Genomic DNA, 20,892 nt, shown 5'->3' with positions numbered 1-20,892 from the left:
CCTTCAGATTTATTTATTTATTTTAGAGAGTATGAGCAAGGGGAGGGACAGAGGGAGAGAAACTCAAGCAGACTCCCCACTGAGCAAGGAGCCTGACTTGGGGCTCCATCTCACTACACTGAGATCATGACCTGAAATCAAGAGTCAATTGCTTAATCATAGTCTTTAAATGTGTTAGTCCTTTGGAAGGGAAGTCTCAACCCAGTTTTATAGGCATATAAAATATAGAAATCCATGAAAAAGCACCCACAGAGTAGTAGCTACCCAATATCATAGATTTACTCATATCTAAATCAGAAGTGGAGTAAAAACAAAAATCTCTGTGTGTGTGTAAGCTTCTGTTTGTGCTTTACCCTTTCTTTCTCTACCAGATGAACCATCCATAACAGTTCTTTAAAGATTATTTATTTATTTATCTGAGAGAGAGGGAGAGACAGAGACAGAGCTGTGGGAGGGGAAGTGAGGGAGGGAGAGGGACAAGCGGCCTCTGCACTGAGTGTGGAGTCCAACCCAGGCCTGATCCCATGACCTGGCCCAAACCAAGAGTCCACCACTTCACTGACTGAGCCACCTAGGCGCCCCCAAACCCCATAATAGTCCTTTAAATTACTTTAGTGCTATAGCATTTCTTTTCCTGTTATAACATTACTACTAGATTTGGTTTTGGAGAATTAAAAAAAAAAAATTTTGGAAAGATAACTTAGTAAGAGTTTTATAAAAGGGCTGCAAGTCATCTGAAACCCTGTAAGCCATATTTATATCCAATAAGTAATTAATTCTGCCAGCAGTGTACTTCAGTCTTCAGAAACAAAGGGCACTCATCAGAATGGCTAAAATTATTACTACTGACAATACTAAGTGTTGACAAGGATTTAGAGCCATTGGAATTTTACACAGTGCTGTCAGAACGTAGTCTGGTGTAGCCACTTTCAGGAGTGCTTGGCAGTATTTACCGAAGCTGGAAATCTGTGTAGTCTGATCCAGCAATTCACTTGTAGGTGTATATCCAACAGAAATGCATACATATGTGCACCAAAAGACAGGTATTAACAGTGCTATTCATAGGAGACGTAAATGGGAAACAACCTAAATGTTAATCGGCATTGGAGTGGATACATAAATGATATGCCTAATCCTGCAATAAAATATTATACTGCATCGAAAATTGACGAAACTACTCCTATGTGCAAGAATATGGTTAAGTTCTCCCCAAAGTAATGTGCTGTCAGACACAAAGTAGTGCATTTTGTACAATTCTATTTGTATAAAGTTCAAATATAAGCAAATTGATCTCTGATGATTGAAATCAGCGTGGTGTTAATTTGAGCTGTACTAGTGACTCGGAGAGGGCAAACTGCAGGTTCTGATTTAGTTAATGTTCTAATTCTCATGATAGTGGTTACACAAGTGTATTCACTTTTGAAAATTGAGCTACACACTTTTCTATACTAATGTATTTGCAGTTTTATGTACTTTTGTTTTATTTCAGTAAAAATTAACTTAAAAACAAACAACAAAGATATCCTGAATTGGAGAAAATGAAAACTAGGGGCACCTGAGTGAGTCAGTCAGTTGAGTGTCTGACTCTTGGTTTTGGCTCAGGTCATGATCTCATGGGTCGTGAGACTGAGCCCAGAGAGAGGGAGTCTGCTTGAAGATTCTCTCCCTCTGCCCCTCTCCCCACTCACATATGCACTTGCGCTCTCTCGCCCTAAAATAAATACATAAATCTTAAAATAAAATAAAATAAAATAAAATAAATAAATCTTAAAAAGATACGAGCTAAAATGTATTGAAATTAGACATTCTTCTTGGAGAAAACAAAAAAAAATCAGTTGGCTAGCCATGTTCCCTGGCCAGATTCTTACTGTTGATATTACTATTTACATTAATTGAAATCTGAAACTCTTCCTCCTAAGACTTCAGTGCTTTAAATTTAAAATAGTATGTTCTACATTGACATTGAGTCCAGAGCTAAGATCTAAAATAATTTCTTTTCCAGCTCATACTTGTTTATTCTTAATAACCTATCTTTTATAAACAAAGAAACAGAAGTATTATTTTTCATACTTTTATTTCATAAATAAATGTTTTCTTCTTTAAATCTCTTTATAAAGAATATAAATGAAATCTTTTTCCAGAACCCACTGGCTTTGGAGGTTAAAAACATGGCACTAGTATTTTAAAATTCTAGGGGCGCCTGGGTGGCACAGCGGTTAAGCGTCTGCCTTCGGCTCAGGGCGTGATCCTGGCGTTCTGGGATCGAGCCCCACATCAGGCTCCTCCACTATGAGCCTGCTTCTTCCTCTCCCACTCCCCCTGCTTGTATTCCCTCTCTCGCTGGCTGTCTCTGTCGAATAAATAAATAAAATCTTTTAAAAAAAAAATTCTAGAAGGAATCATCTTAGCAAGTAGAATGATTTTCCTCTTAGCAAGTAAATGACTTTAGATTTATAATTTTCCTGTGTCTTTCTCACACATCAGTTGTTAAGAAATGCCTGCTTAAGGAATTTATAAATGAGAAAATAAGGATGATTTCTATAAGGTTGTGTTTATTTTATTTTAAAAAATATTTTATTTATTTATTTGACAGAGCAAGCGAGAGAACACAAGCAGGGGGAGTGTCAGGCAGAGGGAGGAGGAGAGCAGGCTCCCCACTGAGCAAGGGGCCCCATGTGGGGCTCGATCCCAGGATCCTAGGATCATGACCTGAGCTGAAGGCAGATGCTTAAGCAGCTGAGCCACCCAGGTGCCCCTGGAAGAATATTTAGAAGGAAAAATAATAGGACTTGATTGCTGATTATATAAGAAGAATGGAGAGGAAGGAATCTAGAATGATATCTAGGTTTCCAGTTTGTATGATGGGTGCGTGATTGTGCCATGAATTGAGATCAAGAATGCAGGATGTTGGGGCACCTGGGTAGCACAGTCGTTACGCGTCTGCCTTCGGCTCAGGGCGTGATCCCGGAGTTCTGGGATCGAGCCCCACATTGGGCTTCTCTGCTGGGAGCCTGCTTCTTCCTCTCCCACTCCCCTGCTGTGTACCCTCTCTCGCTGGCTGTCTCTCTGTCACATAAATAAATAAAATCTTAAAAAGAAAAAGAATGCAGGATGTTGTGGAGGGTAGTGGGAGATGAAATTTCAAATTGTTTGGTCCTATTTAGTTATAAAGGCTTTGGGACATCCAAACAGAGACGTTCAGGAGGCAGTTGGTACTGCCAAAAGTGTAAGCAAATGATTCAGGGCTGGAGATGTAAAGTTAGGATTATACAGGTAGTAGTTGAAATCAGAGTAATTGAGCTCTCCCAAGAATAGTCTCCCGAGAGAACAGAGCGTGAGTCAAGGACAGAACCCAGAAAAACAAATGTTTGATGATAGGTGGAGGAGGAAATGCCATAGAGAAGCAATGAAGAGTAGTTCATTGAAGTGAACCAAAACCAGAAGAGATTTAGTAGTACAAGCCCCATAAAGATGTACAGTTGACCCTTGAACAATGTAGGGGTGAGGGCTGCTCACCCTATGTTATATACTGTATTCTTACAATAAAGTAAGCCAGAAAAAAGAAAGTATTTTTAAGAAAATCATAAGAGAAAATACATTTACCAATACTATACTGTATTTATTGGAAAAAAATTCGTGTATAAACAGACCCATGCAGTTCAAATCTGTGTTGTTCAAAGGTCAACTGTATATGTCTTGCTTATGAGTAACTCAGTTACCAGCACGTAAGTACTCAGTAAATATTTGCTGAATGAATGAGTGAGCTATCCATTATGCCAGATACAGAAGAAATCAGGACTGAGACACGTTCATTAAATTTGGTATTATGGGGACCATTGTAACTGTTGTGAGAAAAATTACAGATGATCGAGACCAAGGAAGTGAGAGGATGTAGAAAAAGATGCGGCACCAGAGAGGGTTACAGGGTAAAGGCAGTGATTTTATGTATTTATTTATTTTTTCTGTGATTGATGAAGGATCGAGCATGTTCAAAACTAAGGTCACCAATTATATAGAGAAGGAAAGGTCAAAGCATAAAAAGGAAGGGCTAATTGATGGAATAAAGTCCAGAAACATAGCAAAAGCACAAGTGGAGGGATTGGCCTTGAAAGCCTCTTCCTTGGAGACTGGAGGACAGTAAACAAGAATGGGTAAAGGTATAGACAGTTTTGTTGCGGAGGACATGGAAGAAAGGTGACTGACATATTGGCAGTTTGAATTGTCTGATAGGAGGAGGTAAAATATTTTGAAGAAGATAGGAGGGGTAAAGTTGGGTCAAGGACTTGGAAACAGTGGAGGTTCAGAGCAATAATCTCAGAATAGAGAGGACAAAGTTAAATGATTATCGGGTCATAGTAGAAACCCAGCTACATATACTTAGGGTCCATGAGCTTGTGTTTATTGTGGCTCTTTCTAATTCAATATGTTTATATTTTATGGGCCACAAGTATATGAATAAAAAAATAGTTGTTTTTACGGCCAGAAAAGGAACTAGTAATGACCATCAGACAAAATATGGTGACGAGATACTTAAGTGTTTACTCAGGAAATAGTATAGTAGAAAGTGTTAACATTTAACAACGAAAACATTTTATTTTGTATTACCATATTTTTTGAATAGTCACTGCTTTTTTTTTGTTAACTTTGTAACAATTTAATAGCTACTTTTTAAAAAGCAAAATGGATAATTTGCTTTACTTTTTCTGAATAAAATGAAAGATAATTTCACCCTGTGAAAGGATTTGAGTTCTTCCATAAAAAGTACCCTATAAATTCTTAGTACTAATTGTGATAATTACATAATGAATTTAATAATAGGTAGAACCTATATTATTAACTACTTATGCATCAGTTCTGGAGATCTACAAATATCCTATTGATTTTAACAGAATAATATAGTTGTTTGTTTTGAGGTATTATTAAGGCTTAGTTAATATAAATTCTGCATTGCTCTGATTTTAGATTATTTTAATTTAAATATTAGGGAATTATATATAAGACTAAATTCAGTCTTGTCTGCAAAATCCCAACTCTATAACATTTTACTCTCATTTTCTAGAACCAAAGAAATGGTTTCTATGACCGTTGGGCACCCTGCTCGGCAGGGAGTCTGTTTCTCCTTCTCCCTCTGCCCGTCCCCCCCCACCTTGTACGCGCTCTCTCTCTTTCTTTCAAATAAATAAATAAAATCTTTTAAAAAATAGTAATTATTTTTAAAATGTAAGCATGTCACCTGGGGCACCTGGGTGGCTCAGTTGGTTAAGCAGCTAACTCTTGATTTCCACTCAGGTCATGAGCTCAGGGTTGTGGGATCGAGCCCCGTGTCCAGCTGTGCGCTCTGCATGGAGTCTGCTGGAGATTCTCTCTCTCCCTCTCCCTGTGGCCCTCCCCCTGCTTGCTTGCTCTCCTGCGCACTCTCTCTCTGTCTAAATAAATAGAACCTGAAAAAAAAAAAAGTAAGCATGTCACCGTTGTTATTACTACAAATTTTAAGAATAGTTTCTTGATATCAAGAATTCTTTTATGTGTCCTTCTTCCTGTAGTTTATTTGAATCAGAATCCAAATAAGATCCATAAACTGCAATAGATTTGTATCACTTGTGTCTTTTAAGGCCATAGTATTTTAATCTCTCTTTCTCTCTGTTTTTCTCTTCAGTTTATTTGTTGAAGAAACCAGGTTGTTTATCGTATAGAAATTCTCAGTCTGGGTTTTGCTGATTGGACTGATCTAAGAAGATTTAGATCTGATTTTTTTTTTCTCCTTCCTTCCTCCCTTCCTTCCTTCCTTCCTTCCTTCCTTCCTTCCTTCCTTCCTTCCCTCCCTCCCTCCCTCCCTCCCTCCCTCCCTCCCTCCTTCCTTCCTTCCTTCCTTCCTTCCCTCCCTCCCTCCCTCCCTCCCTCCTTCCTTCCTTCCTTCCTTCCTTCCTTCCTTCCTTCCTTCCTTCTTTCCTTCCTTTTTTTGGCAAGAATACTTATTAGGTGGTTTTGTACAGCTCAGTATTCTTAACATAGCTCTATTTCCTGTTACTGTATGGGAAAAGTAAAAAAAATTTTCAGTAAAACTGTTTCTTACATTAGGACTTAGAAAAAATATGTATTTATGTCTGCATAGGGGAAATGTTGACTGATTGACAACCAGTTGTATGACTTGAATTCTTGGGGGTAAAAACCTGCATTCATGATGATGATGCAAAATCAAATGGTTGCTTGAAATCACAGAAGACCTTGAATTTTCTGATAATTGTATTGATACTCAGTTAATTGTTAACTCTTAGGAAACAATCAGGCACGTGGTAAATAATGACACATTAAAACAAGCTGGTGCTTTTATTGTGGCAAAGTCAGTCTTGCTCTATTTAGTATTGTTACATAATGTACACTTTTGGCCTTTGGTGTATGATCTTAGATTTTTCTACAAAGATGTTATTTGAGAGCAAGTCTAGACCTTTAAATTGTAATGTAACTTTCTCCTTTAACAAGAGTAATTCTATACTATTAGGTTATCTCATATGACTGGTAAACTGCATATAGAACTCTTTTTCTTTTTTCTATTTAGCCAGGACTAAAAGAAGTGGTAGAATCCTGTCGAGGAAAAAATCTGTTTTTTTCTACCAATATTGATGATGCCATTAAAGAAGCCGATCTTGTATTTATTTCTGTAAGTATTTGGCTGTGTGAGTTTTAATGGATTCTTTTCTATATAAAAGTTTCATTGTATTTGGATAGTAATCTGTTGGTATCAAGCCACATCATTAATTAGTATAGAGCTGTCCAGTTGAATTTTGGTTGTTACTATTACAAAAGTAATGCCTAGACTCTGAACTTAGAATTTATTTTTCTTTCTATTTGATAGCCGTCTGCATACTATTATGAGTCCTAAAGATGCTAGATGATGTCTAGCTTTAATGAGCTGAGAAAGCATTTGTGAATGATATTGCAAATATTTTTGAAAAGCTATTGATTCAGGTCTATAAAAAAGGAGGAAAGAAAACTTACATTTTATTTCAGACTGTGAACTCCTCTAGGACAAGAACAGTGCGTTCATCTTTGTATCTCCAAGGCTTAGTTTGGAACCTGCCTGCCCTGGTATCTGTCGCTATACAGTAGCTTCTCAACAAAAATTGGTTGAATGAGTTCCCCAGATGCTTCTGGCTGTTCTGTCTGAGGATTTTATTTATAAAATGTATTATTTCCATGAAACTAATAGGGGGTTAAATTAAAGCTAATGATGATAGTTAACTTCCTGCTTAACTAGTTACTTGACGGTTCCGGGTTCATCCTGAAATCACTGAGTCTCTCAGTGCTATTTGTTCATAGCCCCATATGCTTTCATCAGGTGAACACGCCAACAAAAACTTACGGAATGGGGAAAGGCCGCGCAGCAGATCTGAAGTATATCGAGGCTTGTGCCAGACGCATTGTGCAAAACTCACACGGGTACAAAATTGTGACTGAGAAAAGCACAGTTCCAGTGCGGGCAGCAGAAAGTATTCGTCGAATATTTGATGCAAACACAAAACCCAACTTGAATTTACAGGTATAAACAAAGGAAGTGTTGGAACCTGATTCTTATATAAATATTGATACTTTATAGTTTGCCCACGGTTAATTCTAAGTTTAAAACTTTGGTTTGCGTTGGAATTCTTGGGGCGCCTGGGTGGCTCAGTCGTTAAGCGTCTGCCTTAGGCTCAGGGCGTGATCCTGGCGTTCTGGGATCGAGCCCCACGTTGGGCTCCTCCGATGGAAGCCTGTTTCTTCCTCTCCCACTCCCCCTGCTTGTGTTCCCGCTCTTGCTGGCTGTCTCTATCTCTGTCAAATGAATAAATAAAATATTTTTTAAAATAAATAAATAAAATAAAACTTTGGTTTGCATTGGAATTCTAGGTGCTGTCCAACCCTGAGTTCTTGGCGGAAGGAACGGCCATCAAGGACCTAAAGAATCCAGACAGAGTCCTGATTGGAGGGGATGAAACCCCAGAGGGCCAGAGAGCTGTGCAGGCCCTGTGTGCTGTGTACGAGCATTGGGTTCCCAGAGAGAAGATCCTCACCACTAATACTTGGTCTTCAGAACTTTCCAAACTGGTTGGTACATAGCATTCAACCCTCCATTAAATTTAAAACTAAGAACTTTTTTCTCTTAAGCCTGATAAGCCACACAGGTACTTTCTTAATATTAGTATTTAGAACATCATATTCTTGTCCATTATGAAGTAATTTTCACAAGGGAAATCAAATATGGAAAATTCTCAATTTTTAATAAAATGTAACATAAAATGGAGGGTGCATTAAAATAGTAGTTTTTAATGGGGTGCCTGAGTGGCTCAGTTGGTTGAGCGTCGGACTCTTGATTTCAGCTCAGGTCATGGTCTCAGGGTCGTGGGATCCAGCCCTGCGTCAGTCTCTGCACTCAGTGGGGAGTCTGCTTAAGACTCTCTCCCTCCCCCACCACTGTGCTTGCTTGCTTCCTCTCTCTCTCAAGTAAATAAATCTTTAAAAAGAAAATAGTTTTTAAAATCACTCTTTCTATTTTTAATCCCATTCTTAATCATCTTTCTTCTCTAATTTAAAACATTTTCCTTTACCAACACATCCGTAGCCTCCTCAAATTGAGCCCAACGGTAACTTATATCTCCCTCAGTAATTTGTATCAACGCAATGAAATATAATCCAGACATAGAAAATCGCTATTTTAACTCACCATACTTTTCCTTCCTTCCCCCCCCAAAGGCAGCAAATGCTTTTCTGGCCCAGAGGATCAGCAGCATTAACTCCATAAGCGCCCTCTGTGAGGCAACAGGGGCCGATGTAGAAGAAGTGGCAACAGCCATTGGAATGGACCAGAGAATTGGAAATAAGTTTCTGAAAGCCAGTGTTGGTAAATTGAAATTTTTCTGTACATAAAGTAGGTTCCTTTAGCTAAGTCTCTAACTTTAAGAAAGTCTTTGTATAACTTAATGCCCTTACAGTAATGATTCCATGATACATGTAACCTTCAACCTATCAAGAACTTTCCAAGTGAAGCAATAGTTAAACTTACATTGTTTTAATAATTACTGGATTAGTAAGATAAACATAGTTCACTGTGTTAGGAGGATTGATTAATATTTAGTTAGAACATTTAGGAAGAATAAGTTCAGGAGACCACGTAGGTAATAACTCAATACCTTCCTGAAGCAAACAGGAAGAAGATTCCCTATCACTCGCTTTGCCTACTAACATACTTTTCGGAAATGTGGCCTTGGTGAAATACAGTTGGTCCTCATTACTTGCCAGTTCTATACCTATGAATTATCCTCCTTGCTAAAATTTATTTGTGATCCCCAAATCAATGTTCAGAGTGCTTTCACGGTCATTTGCAGACACACACAGAGCAGCAAAAAATTTGAGTCACGCAACACCAACATTCTCCACTGAAGCTGCATCGGGCAGTGCTCTTGTTTTCTTGTTTCAGCTCCCATTCTTTGAACAAGGGCTCTTTGTGGTCTATTTAGTGTCACATTTTTTGCATTTTTGTACTTTTCGTTGGTGATTTCACTTTTTTAAATGGCCCCCAGGCATATTGTGTGTGAAGTGCTAGTGCTACCTGGTGTTGTGAAGTGCCAGGAGGCTGGGATGTGTGCCTCTCAGACAAAGTACGTGTGGTTAGATAGGCTTTATTCAGGCCCGAGTAATAGTGCTGTTGGCTGTGAGTTTTATGTCAATGAATCAACAATATAGATTAAATAAAAGTGCCTTTAAACACACAAAAATAAGAACAGGGATTCCTGGCTGGCTCAGCTGGTAGAGCATGCAACTCTTGGTCTTGGGGTCATGAGTTTGAGCCTCACATTAGGGGTAGAGATTACTTTAAAAAAAAAAAGGCAACACAAAATGATTGTGTATCAACAAAACTAAAATACAACCTACTGAATGGGAGAAGGTATTTGCAAGTGACATATCTGATAAACAGTATCCAAAATATATAAAGAACTTATATAACTCAACACTCAAAAAACTAAATAACCCAATAAAAAAGGGATACGGGGCACCCGCCTGGCTCAGTCTGTAGAGCATGAAATTCTGATCTCTGGGTCATGAGTTCAAGCCGCATTTTGGGTGTGGAGCTTTAAAAAAGGTTGGGGGTAGAAGACATAGAACAAATATTTCTCCAAAGAAGACATGCAGGTGGCCAACAGACACATGAAAAGACTCAACATCACTCATCATCAGGGAAATACAAATCAAAACCGCAATAAGATATCACCCCACACCTGTCAGAATGGCTAAAATCAAAAACATAAAAAACAACAAGTGTTCATAAGGATGTGGAGAAAAGGGAAAACTCATGCAGTGTTGGTGGGAATGCAAACTGGTGCACTGTGGAAAACAGTATGGAGGTTCCTCAAAAATTCAACACAGAGAGGCGCCTGGGTGGCGCAGTTGTTAAGCGTCTGCCTTCGGCTCAGGGCGTGATCCTGGTGTTCTGGGATCGAGCCCCACATCGGGCTCTTCCACTAGGAGCCTGCTTCTTCCTCTCCCACTCCCCCTGCTTGTGTTCCTTCTCTCGCTGGCTGTCTCTGTCTAATAAATAAATAAATAAATAAATCTTTAAAAAAAAAAATTCAACATAGAATTACAATATGATCCAGTAGTTCCACTACTGGGTATTTACCCAAAGAAGACAAAAACTCTAATTTGAGAAGATATGCGCACACCTGTGTTTATTTTTTGAGCGTCATTTACAAGAGCCAAGATATGGAGGCAGCCCGAGTGTCCACTGACAAATGAATGGATAAGGACGATGTGGTGTATGTACACAGTGGGATATTACTTGGCCATAAAAAAGAAAGAAATGTTGCTATTTGCAACAAGAATGGATCTAGAGAGTATAACGCTAAGTGCAGTCAGTCAGAGAAAGACAAATACCATATGATTTCGTTCATATGTGGAATTTAAGAAACAAACGGAGGAGAAAATTGATAAACCAAGAAACAGACTCTTAACTATAGAGAACATTCTGAGGGTTCCCAGAGGGGAGTTGGGTGGGGGATGAGTGAAATAGGTGATAGGAATTAAAGACTACACTTAGCCATGGCTATTTTATTACATATTGTCTGACTGCTTTTGAGCTACAAAGGCAGAGTTAAATAGTTGTGCCAGAGACCGTGTGGCCCACGAGGGCTAAAATATTTACAATTTGTCCCGTAAAAGTTTACTAGCCCTGTGCTAAAGAAAGAGATGTGGGGCAGTGATACTAGATGAATGAGAAATAAAATAGAAAATGTAGCCATAATAAAACATTAACTAGAAGATTGTCTGGAAATTATTTATGGAGTTTATTATTTACCTCAAGATTTCACACCATCTCTAAACACACTAAATTTCCAACATCTGAATTTTATTGTTAAAAATCCTAGGGGTGCGCCTGTGTGGCTCAGTTGGTTGTGACCCTTGGTCTGCTCAGGTTGTGATCTCAGGGTTGTGAGATCCGCACTGGGCATGGAGCCTGCTTAAGATTCTCTCTCTCCCTCTCCCTCTGACTCTCCCACCCTTCTCCTCTCTCTTAAAAACAAAACAAAACAAAAAACGCCTAGCACAGGGCCATCTGGCTGGCACGCTCAGTAGAGTATGTGACTCTTGATTTCCGGGTTGTGAGTTCAAGCCCCATGTGTAGTATGGAGTTTACTTAGAAAAAAATTCTACCATAGGACCTCAAATTTAGTATGACAGATTTGTCCCATGATTCAGTTGTGGTTCTTAAATGAAAATATTGTCACTTTTTTCTTCAGGTTTTGGTGGAAGCTGCTTTCAGAAAGATGTTCTGAACTTGGTTTATCTCTGTGAGGCTCTGAATTTGCCTGAAGTCGCTCGTTATTGGCAGCAGGTATAAATCTTTATAGTCAGCAACTTTTGATTAACTTCTAATTAAAACATGTCACCCTTTGTCTGTAAAATGTTTTTGGTAGGATTTATTTGTTTATTCCAGGAACTCAACTGTTATTATATTCAATATTTTAGATTGATTTATTAGGCTTCTGTGTTTTTAATTTGTCTTTTTTGTTCATGAACTCTGATGGAAATTTCTGGTAAACCATGTTTCTTCCAGTTTTATAACATTTGCTCCCAGAGTAAAGCAAGAGCTATTATTCTTGGGGGGGGGGAGGGGCGGAGGGAGAGAAAATCTTAAGCAAACTCCACACTCAGCCCGGAGCCCCACACGGGGCTTGATCTCGTGACTCTGAGATCATGACCTGAGCTGAAATCAAGAGTCAGATGCTTAACTGACTGCGCTACCCAGACACCCCGAGAACTGTTATTATTAATTATAACTCTTTTCGGGCACTTGGGTGGTTCAGTTGGTTAAGTATCCAACTCTTGGTTTGGGACTGAGCCCCACCTCAGGCTCCACACTCAGCATGGATTCTGCTTGAGATTCTCTCTCCCTCTTCCTCTGTCCCTCCCCACCCCTGCACTCTCGCTCACTCTCTCTTAAAATAAATGAATAAATATTTTAAAAAATTATAACTCTTTTCTGGGGTGCCTGGTGGCTCAGTCTGTTGGACATCTGCCTTCAGCTCAGGTCATGGTCCCAGGATCCTGGGATTGATCCCCGCATCTGGTTCCCTGTTCAGCAGAGAGCCTGCTTCTCCCTGTCCCCCTGCTCATTCTCTCTCTTTTGCTTACTCTTTCTCTCAAATAAATAAAATCTTTTAAAATAAATAAATAAATAAATAAATAAATAAATAAAAGAATATTTTAAAAAAAGAAAAAATTGTAACTCTTTTCTATCTTGAACAGCAGAAAATCAAAACAAGGGGCGCCTGGGTGACGTAGTCCTTAAGCGTCTGCCTTTGGCTCAGGGCATGATTCCGGTGTTCTGGGATCGAGCCCCGCATCGGGCTCCTCCACTGGGAGCCTGCTTCTTCCTCTCCCATTCCCCCTGCTTGTGTTCCCTCTCTCGCTGGCTGTCTCTGTCAAATAAATAAAATAAAATCTTCAAAAAATAAAAAGTAAATTAAAAAAAAGAAAATAAAAATAAAGAAGAACCTGTATTGTAATGCTTTCAAGTGGCTTGGGTGTGTTGATATCTGTTTCGTCCTTTTGAGATTCACAGAGCTAAAATCAGAGACCCTTCCCAAACTGAAACTAGAGTTAACATTAATTGAGTGCTTTCTCTGCACCAGGCTCTGTTCTAGGTACTCTGCGTGTAGTATTTCGTTTAGTTCTCATCAATAATTTTATCCCCCATTTATAGGTGAAGAAACTGAGTCTTAGAGATGTTAAATAATTTGTCCAAGGTCTCAGCCAAAAATTTTTCTTCAAGTTTATAGTTTTTTAGATTTCAGCAGTGGGTGAGGATATAAGAAAGCCCACATTTTAAAGAAAAATGTACAATGTAAAAGTTTGTTTCACTCAATCCAGCAAGATGACTTTACCTTCCTGTCCATCATGGCAAAAATGCAGATAAAGGTTTGATTTTCCAACATTTTGGGCTCATTTCCCAAACTCTCAGATTCTGAGACAGCCCCTAGGAATCAGAGACTTAAAAAAAAAAAAAAGTAAAAACCAGTCTCTTTCCTTATATTCATCTGGTCACCAATAGAAAGTCTTGTTTCTAAACTCTTAGGAGAGTAAAGGATTAGGTAATCCTCTTTTATAATATCTATTTAAAAACTTTGCCAAGGGAGGGGCACCTGGGTGGCTCAGTTGGTTAAGCGTCCAACTCTTGATTTCAGCTCAGGCCATGATCTCAAGGTCCTAAGATGGCATTGAGCCTGCTTAAGATTCTCTCTCTCTCTCTCTCTCTTTCCCCCTCCCTGCACACGTTCTCTCTCTCAAAAAACAACCAGTTTGCCAAGGGTAAGTGGTATAATGGTTCACCCAGAGGCAGCTAAAACTCTGTGCATTGTTCTGTTTTCTGTCCACTTTCTACTCACTGGTGAGGGGTGAGAGGGAAGCATATGAGGGGGTGATTTGGGATTTGATTGCTTACAGCTTTACTTCCACAGGGTTTGGAGAAATTGCCTAAGGAGAACACTTGTTTCCTATTTACCTTTTTAGGCCGTTTTTATAGCTAGATTTCTGATGGGGTTGAAACTTAGCTGTGCTCCCCATCTTCACATCCATTGCATCCCAGATTGGTGCATGGAAAGTTAAGCCAAATGAAAATTTTCATGATGGCTTTAAGTCGTGGGGTGCTAATTCTTTTTTTTTTTAATCAATAGATACTAAAGAGGTTGGTTAGTCTTTGCCTGCTGCATCTTTATGAGGCTGGTGTTCATACAATTGTACTATGAACTGTGAGCAGTATATGGCACAGGCCGCACCTCTTTTAACTGCACAACTGTACCTGCAACATTGCATAATTGTATGTGTGATTTCAGGTTATCGATATGAATGACTACCAGAGAAGGAGGTTTGCTTCGCGGATTATAGACAGTTTGTTTAATACTGTAACGGATAAGAAGATAGCTATTTTGGGATTTGCATTCAAAAAGGACACCGGTGATACAAGGTATCGGTGCTTTAAAATATTTCAACCCCTTTACAAGTACTGACTCCTCATCTCATTTTGATTTTTAATGGTGGTTGTGTGTATGTGAAATATATACATATAATAGAATAAAGAATAAAAATAAAGTGAACATCTGTATCCTCACAAGAAATAGAATCTTACCTCTATAAACTCCTAGGTATTAGAATATATGCTATTTCAAAGCTTAGCAATACTGATTTTTTTTTCCTTCAGAGAATCTTCTAGTATATATATCAGCAAATATTTGATGGATGAAGGTGCACATCTCCATATATATGATCCAAAAGTACCAAGGGAACAAATAGTTGTGGATCTTTCTCACCCAGGAGTTTCCCAGGATGACCAAGGTAAGGCTTTGAGCCTCATGAATCACTTTGAGTACAGGCCCTAAAACCTGTTTGTTCTCTAGAAACCTTTGGTTGTTCTGTCTTTGTGTGTGTGTGTTTTAATGAAATGCTGCATTTAAAAAAAGTTTTAATACCAGTATAGTTAACATACAGTATTATATTAGTTTATTATATTAGTTTCTGGTTTACAGTATCGTGATACAACAGTTCTATACGTTACTCAGTGCTCCTCATGATACGTGTACTCTTTAATCCCCATTACCTGTTTCACCCATCCCCCACCCCCTCCCCTCTGGTAACCATCAGTTTGTTCTCTATAGTTAAGTCTGTTTCTTGGGGGCACCTGGGTGGCTCAGTCGGTAAATCATCTGTCTTTGGCTCAGGTCCTGGGATCAAGCCCCGAGTTGGGCTCCCTGCTCGTCGGGGAGCCTGCTTCTCCCTCTGCCCCTCCCCACTGCTTGTTCTCTCTCTCTCTCAAATAAATAAATAAATAAATAAATCTTTTTTAAAAAAGTTTGTTTCTCTCTCTCTCTCTTTTTTATTTTCCTTTGTTTGTTTGTTTTGTTTCTTAAATTCCACGAGTGAAATCATATGGTATTTGTTTCTCTGACTGACTTATTTCACTTAGCATTATACTCTCTAACTGCATCCATGTCATTGCAAATGGCAAAGTTTCATTCTTTTTTATGGCTGAGTAATAGTCCATTGTGTATATACATATACAATGGAATATTTATATATATATAAATATATAAAACATCTTTATCCATTCATCTATTGATAGATATTTGTGCTGCTTCCATGGTTGTTCCATTTTTATCATTGGTAGGCCCTCTTTTCAGCCTCATTTCTCTAAAATTAAACTCTTAGACATTGTTCCATCAACTTTGAGTTGAACTGATTGGCTGTGGGTTAGTCTAATGGTTTTTCCAACGTATTCTAAAAAGCCCAGAGGTTCCAAGGAGATGCTGCTGGGGGGGGCTCAGGTGCTCCAGGCACCCACCATGACTCTCTTTCTTACTTCAACCAGACCATTCCATTTCTGTCAGACCCTCAACTCTGCCTGCAATCCTAGTATTAAAGAGCATAATTTCAAATAACTCCTTTCTTATGGCCAATTTCTTGTGGCTGTTGTTGTTATAGTGTCCCGGCTCGTGACCATTTCCAAGGACCCATACGAAGCCTGTGATGGCGCCCATGCTGTGGTTATTTGCACAGAGTGGGACATGTTTAAGGTGAGGTGACAAAAGTCATATTAAAGAAAATTTTAGAAGTATTCTGATATCATTTGGGGTTGAGTATGTGTTCATGTATATGTTCTAATTGTTTTTTTGGTTCCGTCTTTATAGGAACTGGATTACGAACGCATTCATAAAAAAATGCTGAAGCCAGCCTTTATCTTTGATGGGCGACGTGTCCTGGATGGGCTGCACAATGAACTACAAACCATTGGCTTCCAGGTAATTATGATCCCAGACTGGTTTTGTTTTGTTTGTTCGGTCATTTGCTTTTTAGTGGGTTTGAGTTTTAGAATTTTTAATATACCCTTCTTTAGCAATAACATAACTTGGGGGCAACATGTTCTCTGGGAATTTTCTGTACAGTTTGTGTAATTACTTTATTCCCTCCTCATTTGTGATCTAAAGGTCATTTAATATTGGTCTTATGTAGTATCTAGGAGTCAGCGGGTGTCTATTATACAGGGATAGAATGTACCTTGCCTTGCCACATATAAAGATCAAGTACGAAAATGTACAAACTTAAAAGTAAATTTTTTGGGGGCACCTGGGTGGCTCAGTTGGTTGGGCGACTGTCTTCGGTTCAGGTCATATTCCCAGGGTCCTGGGATCATGACCCACATCAGGCTCTCCCTGCTCTGTGGGGAGCCTGCTTCTCCCTCTCCATCTGCCTGCCACTTATCCTGCTTGTGCTCTCTTTCTCTGTCAAATAAATAAATAAAATCTTTAAAAAAAAAGAAGTTAATTTTCTTCTTCCCAGAGGTACCCAGGCGGCTCTGTCAAACCGTCTGTAGCACTCTGACTCCCTCAGAGGCCAGGTCTCTTATTCCTATATGAATGTTTTGAAAACTGCCAGTTGGGGATGCCTGGGTGGCTCAGTTGGTTAAGTGTCTGTCTTTGGTTGAGGTCATGATCTCAGGGTCCTGGGTTCGAGTCTCGCTTCAGGCTCCTTGCTCGGTGGGGAGCCAGCTTCTCCCTCTGCCTGCTGCTCCCTCGGCTTGTACTCTCTCTCTCTCTCTGTATCTCTCTCTGACAAATAAATAAAATCTTAAAGAAAAAACCAAACTGCAAAATGCAGTGTAGTTGTCACATGTTGTATAGGCTCCTGTACCTTCTGAGTGCTCAGCACTGTCCTAGCACCTGAGAGGTGTGAGTGAGAAGTATGGGAGCTTCAGTGGGACTGGCCCTTTTTAATTCCAAGTTTGTCAGTTAATCATGGAATGTTTAGAGAGCTGACAGTAACCCGAACAGTACATTTTATGTTGCATCTATTTCAATTTTCCCCGGGAATCCCAAGAGTGTTAGTAAGAAGGAGGTACTTTCCATTTCCTCAGAGCAGTGTATGTGGGGGTGGGAGGCTTGAGGGGAGGTTGAGGAGGATAAAGAAATATGCTGGGAGATTGCAGTCAGCAGAGCCCTTGAGCAGAGCGGGGCAGGGTTTAGAGCGGGCCATGTGCGTCTGCTCAGCTCCAGCTGCCTTGGAGAGGTACCGATAGGGCCTTATCTACTGCTCAGAATGTCTGATCTGGCTCTCGTTACCTGTCACTGACTTGTGGAAGATCCTTCTTATTTAGCATTCAGTGCTCATTTCTCATTCATGAGAGATTCACTTGCAACAAGAATCTGATGACATCCTTGTCTGTTAACACTCCGTCAGGGACCTTGGGGATTCTTCTGTCCTGCCCTTCCTTAGTGAGTAACAACATGACTACTTCTCCCAGTCATGACTTAAACTGAAGCAATGTTATTTTTTAAAAATGACTTCTAAGGCATTAGGCACATTTTCTCTTCTACTTATGACTCATCTAAGGGAGAAGAGATGTAAAGATATATATGTATATGTGTATATATACATATATGTATATATATATATATTTAATGTGAGTTTGAGTTCTTATAAAAGTTAACTTTTTGTAGTAGGGATTTAAAAAAATGGAAAAAAAATTAGGAATGGACTCACTAAATAAAGGGCATTTATAAGTCACCAAGACAATCGATGAATACAAAGCAGAGGCCCTTTGAGTCAGAATTAAATATTAATTTTCAACTCAAAAGACATTTATGAAAATTGTGTATTTTTGCTATGGAGGGGGCTAAATTTATGATCATTGAAGAAGCAGTGTCTTTAAAAAGAAGATTAATGATTTTGGATATGTGAGGAAATGTTTAAAATGTAATATGCAAAATAAAAATTGATTACCGTTTATTTATTGAAGGCTGCCTTGTCTGCCAAACACAGTGCTGAGCACTTTGTCTAATTTAATCTATACCATAACCTTTAAAGTAAGTGGTAGGAACACCATTTACAAATGAGGAAGAAAAACCTAGAGAGCTTAGGTGGACGCAATTATCAGTCAGGAATCCAGCTGGGGCCTTTCAGACTCAAGCCTGAACTCCTGAAATCTATGCTGTGACAGCTCATGCTAATTTATTAGACTAAGGGAAGCAGACCTGAGAATAGAGTTTGAGAGAGGATGTGATTTCCCTGGAATCTGGTCTGCGAGTTGCTTTCATCCATGTGCTGAGACAATGGTGGCATGTGAGCTGGTCTGTTTGAGGGGGCCTGGTGTTGGGAGTGGTAGGAGTAAGAGTCTCTAGACACGACTAGAAGAGTGGAGTGTAGACTGACTCTAGAAACATAAAAAATATGGAAGGAACCAAAGATCTTTCATAGCAACCCACACAACTTGAGACCTTCTTTTGCTTTTAAAAGGAAAAAAATACTCTAGATTTTCTTGCTAAAATCTTTTTTTCCCCCCCAGATTGAAACAATTGGAAAAAAGGTATCTTCAAAGAGAATTCCATACGCTCCTTCTGGGGAAATTCCTAAGTTTAGTCTTCAAGATCCACCGAACAAGAAACCCAGAGTATAGACATTGCCATTTTTATTTGTAATTTTTTTTGGTACTTCAGAATAGCAGATATCTGTCTGATAGTAAATGAACCAAGTGTTTTTAAGGAAACAAAGCTATTTTTTTAATAATCAAATTTATACTGGCTGTATGGGAATTAGCATATCTGGTATTATGAATCTAGAATATTTTTTACATATTTTTATAATGTTGTTACCTCAGTGATTGGATGAGTGGTAATCATGTTGGTTTTAATGGTGTCGATTTTTGTAAAAGAAAAATTAAACCTGAAACACTTTTTACTTTACAAAGTGTCCATAGGCAGCACTTTAATATCACGTTGTAAAGGAAAAGGCGCTCTTTGGTTTTTCGGATCATTGGTTTAATTACTTGTCATTAAATATGTATTTTAAACCATGAAATTGCTGTCCTAAAAACTGGGCTACACCTGCTAACCTTTTCAAAAAGTGTCCTGGAGACTTAGAGGCCTCTGGCTTCATGGGGTAAGGTGTTCGCCGAGCCATTTCTTGTCCCTCTGCACATGGAAGGAAGACGCAGCGGACAGAATGGGGCCTTCTGTGCTTTCCTTCTCCTTTTCTTTTTTTTTGGATGTGCTTAAAACATTTTCCCTACGCTTCCAGTGGCCCTATAAGTTTGGTTTAGGTAATGTTCCTTTGCCCCTTTTGTTTTAAGGAGCTGTGTTGTTTTTTTAGCCCAAGAAGATCATCAGTGCTCATTTCCAATCAATCCAAATAAGACTAAAGGCAATTTTATTTTTAACATGAAGAGAATATCAGTATTGGTCTAGTTTATTCTTCACTTCTTGTTTTATCTCACTGATCGTTTTTTGTTGTCATTCAAGAGCCAAAAATATTTGTTACCTTTATTTTGCATTTTTATTTCTTTAACTCATTGAAGTTTCCCCTTTTTCTTTAAATAAGAAAACCAGTATAATCTCATGTATGAACTTAAAGAAGTAGATTTTACAAATAACAGCGTAATTCTTAAATAAGAATTTTTGTATGTCTCCATGTGCTTTTTTCTTATGTCTCTTGTTGACTTATATTTGATTTTCTCTTGTATTTTCTCATTATTGAAATATGTCAGATGTCCATTTGATGCTTGTGCTCTGCTGAAAATGTACAAATCAAGTTAAACAGATACAAGTCTCATCCTTTAGGAATTTTGCAGTTCACTAAGAATGCAGAGACAAATATAAAGATGAGGACAGACATCTGTACAGATATCAAATGCATAAATAAAATATTCTGTATCAACAATTGCGTGGGTGTATTTTTTGTCATAGTGCAAGTAACAAATGAGTCATGACAGTCTGACATTAGACAGAAAAAGATTACTCCTTACTCTTTTGAGAAAAGGGTATTACATCATTCTTTCAAATGATGTAAGAAAGGGTGGGAATTTAGCAAATAGATCAGGTATCGGCAAACGGAAGCTCGTGGGCCAAATCTGGCCAGCCACCTATAAGCTAAGAATGGTTTTTACATTTTTACATGATTACGTTTTAAATGTTTGATGTAAGTCCCCAATTTTGCCCCTTGGCCTGAAATGCCTGAAATATTTGCTATCTGGCTGTTTAAGAAAACATTTGCAGATTAGAGTGAAAAAAACAAAACATCAGAAAGAGAAAAGCACCAGAGCGATTCAACATAAAATGATTCCAGGGTCGTATCTTGTATTCTGCTTAATAATTTTATATTACGTGAAGGGTATTATAACCCACAGATTTCTTACAAAAGCAGATAGGATCAGACACTAATTTCAAGTTGCAGGATGCTTCGATGCCTAGGATTGATAGTAAATAATTATGCATGAAGTATTGTTGTTGACTGAAAAGAAGGAAAATGAGCAAAAGATAACTCATAGAAACACGTATGCTTGCTGTTTGTAATGGGGAGGAAAAAAAAAAAACAGTAACT

At 38.7% G+C, this 20,892-nt stretch overlaps 1 protein-coding gene across 3 annotated transcripts in view; it reads left to right on the top strand.

Annotated features, from left to right (window-relative positions):
* UGDH (UDP-glucose 6-dehydrogenase) overlaps positions 1–20,232 on the top strand; it is a 30,290-nt gene extending 10,058 nt beyond the window's left edge. Inside the window, exons 3-12 of one of the 3 annotated variants that reach the window (XM_057309858.1) lie at positions 6,557–6,658; positions 7,337–7,537; positions 7,885–8,086; positions 8,732–8,875; positions 11,769–11,863; positions 14,364–14,494; positions 14,729–14,862; positions 16,006–16,097; positions 16,212–16,322; positions 18,863–20,232. In XM_057309858.1, the coding sequence (XP_057165841.1) occupies positions 6,557–6,658; positions 7,337–7,537; positions 7,885–8,086; positions 8,732–8,875; positions 11,769–11,863; positions 14,364–14,494; positions 14,729–14,862; positions 16,006–16,097; positions 16,212–16,322; positions 18,863–18,973 (1,323 nt within the window). In that variant the 3' untranslated portion in view covers positions 18,974–20,232. Of the gene's footprint in view, positions 1–6,556; positions 6,659–7,336; positions 7,538–7,884; positions 8,087–8,727; positions 8,876–11,768; positions 11,864–14,363; positions 14,495–14,728; positions 14,863–16,005; positions 16,098–16,211; positions 16,614–18,862 lie in introns of those variants that run through there. The other 2 variants (XM_026508756.4, XM_057309857.1) reach the window with 2 other exon arrangements.
* Positions 20,233–20,892: the final 660 nt, after the last annotated feature.

Source organism: Ursus arctos, unplaced genomic scaffold (genome assembly GCF_023065955.2).
Source record: "Ursus arctos isolate Adak ecotype North America unplaced genomic scaffold, UrsArc2.0 scaffold_9, whole genome shotgun sequence".
NCBI lineage: Eukaryota > Metazoa > Chordata > Mammalia > Carnivora > Ursidae > Ursus > Ursus arctos.
The sequence above is the reverse complement of the archived record's forward strand: the minus strand, read 5'-3'. Positions and strand labels throughout refer to the sequence as shown.